Source organism: Chinchilla lanigera, unplaced genomic scaffold (assembly GCF_000276665.1).
Source record: "Chinchilla lanigera isolate Chin_1 unplaced genomic scaffold, ChiLan1.0 scaffold00064, whole genome shotgun sequence".
NCBI lineage: Eukaryota > Metazoa > Chordata > Mammalia > Rodentia > Chinchillidae > Chinchilla > Chinchilla lanigera.
In genome coordinates, this window is record NW_004955465.1 from 12,826,040 (window position 1) to 12,827,723 (window position 1,684).

General features: G+C 47.8%; 1 protein-coding gene across 1 annotated transcript in view; it reads left to right on the plus strand.

Moving 5' to 3' along the window:
• LOC102027393 overlaps positions 1-1,676 on the plus strand; it is a 4,942-nt gene extending 3,266 nt beyond the window's left edge. Inside the window, exon 3 of the mRNA XM_013521780.1 lies at positions 1,531-1,676. Coding sequence (XP_013377234.1) covers positions 1,531-1,676 — 146 coding nt within the window. The remainder of the gene's footprint in view (positions 1-1,530) is intronic.
• Positions 1,677-1,684: the final 8 nt, after the last annotated feature.

A 1,684-nucleotide genomic window follows, 5' to 3' on the forward strand; every position in this document is an offset into this window, starting at 1 on the left:
CCCCCCTTGTTTTATAAAGAGTAAGTTGAGTTTTCTCATATTTAGTAATGCTATTTTTGTCAAGGAATTAACCTGACCACACTTTGAACTCCTTCCTCATCTTTTTTTGTTTTTAGGTGCATGTAGAATCCCCACTTTACCAAGTCTGTGTCATCATGATCCCCCCTAATTGTCTTTTTTTTTGAAGCTCTCATATGGGGAAAGGGTGAGTCTGAGGACTGGCTTTGTCTCACCGCCTGTGGGGGTTTCAAAATGTACATATGTGGATTATAAATATAAAAACTTGCTGGTCACACAGGAGAGGCAGTGAGGCCAGCTCAGCTCACCCGAGGGGAGTAGAGTACACTGGGGGCTCGCAATGGTGCAATTACAAAGGCGCTCCCCCACTCCATCAAGACTCCTTATCTCCTCTGGTCCTTCTACGATGGGCAAAAGCAGGGGAGGGCCCCCAAACATTGCCTGAGACGGAGTGGGCCCATCCTGGCACAGGGGCGTTGGGACCTCAGCAAGGCCATCAGAACCATAGTCCCCCAGGGTGTTTCAGTCTCTTGGCACAGCTTGGCTAGGGCAGACTTTGAAGTCTGATTTTGTCTCTCTCCCTGGCCTGAAATCTGCAGCCTGTAGGTGGTGTGTGGCTTTCATTTTAGCCCTAAGACTGCAGAAAGGCTCTGAATCACTCCACCCGTGAAAACAGGCCCATTATCTGAACCAGCTGTCTTGGGGAGCCCGTACCGAGCAGTAACTAGCTCCATCAGAGCTTTTTTCACCTCTCTAGATGTCTCAGTTTTTGTGCGGATGGCCTCTACCCAGCCCAAATAGATGCAAATCATGACCAGCAAATATTTTTTGTTTTTAAGGGTGGGGTTGATTTTTGTGAAATCCACCTCAGCATCTTTAAAGGGCAGTGTGTTTTGTCTGCAGACTCTGGGCAGTTCTGTGGAAGAGAAACTGGACTGTTGTGAGGATAAGCCGTATCTGCATGTCATATATGTGCACAGAGTCCAAAGTCTAGAGATAAAGAAGTGACGGCCAAGCAGCTCGGCCGGGTGTATATTTTTTAAGTGAGTACGGCTATGCAGCTCCTGTGTCACAAAATGTGCTATAGCCTCAGGAAGGAATATCTTTTTGTTTTCAAAACTTGCCATCATTTTGTTTTGTAGCTCTTTTTGTAGCGGCCCACTTACGTTTTGCTTTTGAATATTTGGGTGGCTTGAGGAGCAGGGCCACCACAGCCCAGGCCACAGGGCATGAGTCTCCAGTGGCAGCTTGTTTGGCTGCTAAATCAGCTGCTGGGTGTTTTGGGGCCTCTAAGAAATTTTTTTCTGATGGCCTGGACAATGGATCACGGCTACCTTGGCAGGCAACAACACAGCCTGTAACAAGTTCAGTGTCTCCTGAGAGTTTTTAATGTCCTTTTCCCCCATAGTCAGAAGGCCCCTTTAAAGTACCAAAGTTGTATCAGGCTTACCTTCTCCTATTTTTAAGCCCAAGTAAGTGCCATCAGTTTGGCCTTTTGTGCTAACATTCCAGCAGGCAAAGCCTTGGACTGTCTGCTCAAGGGTGACAACTGTTTCCACCCTCCAAGCCCCATCGATCACCATGCTGTTGCTGTCCGAGAACAGTGTCAAGTCGTGTTCTGGAGGGGTGTGTCCTGTAGGTCCGATCTGGCTGAGTAGATTGTCTC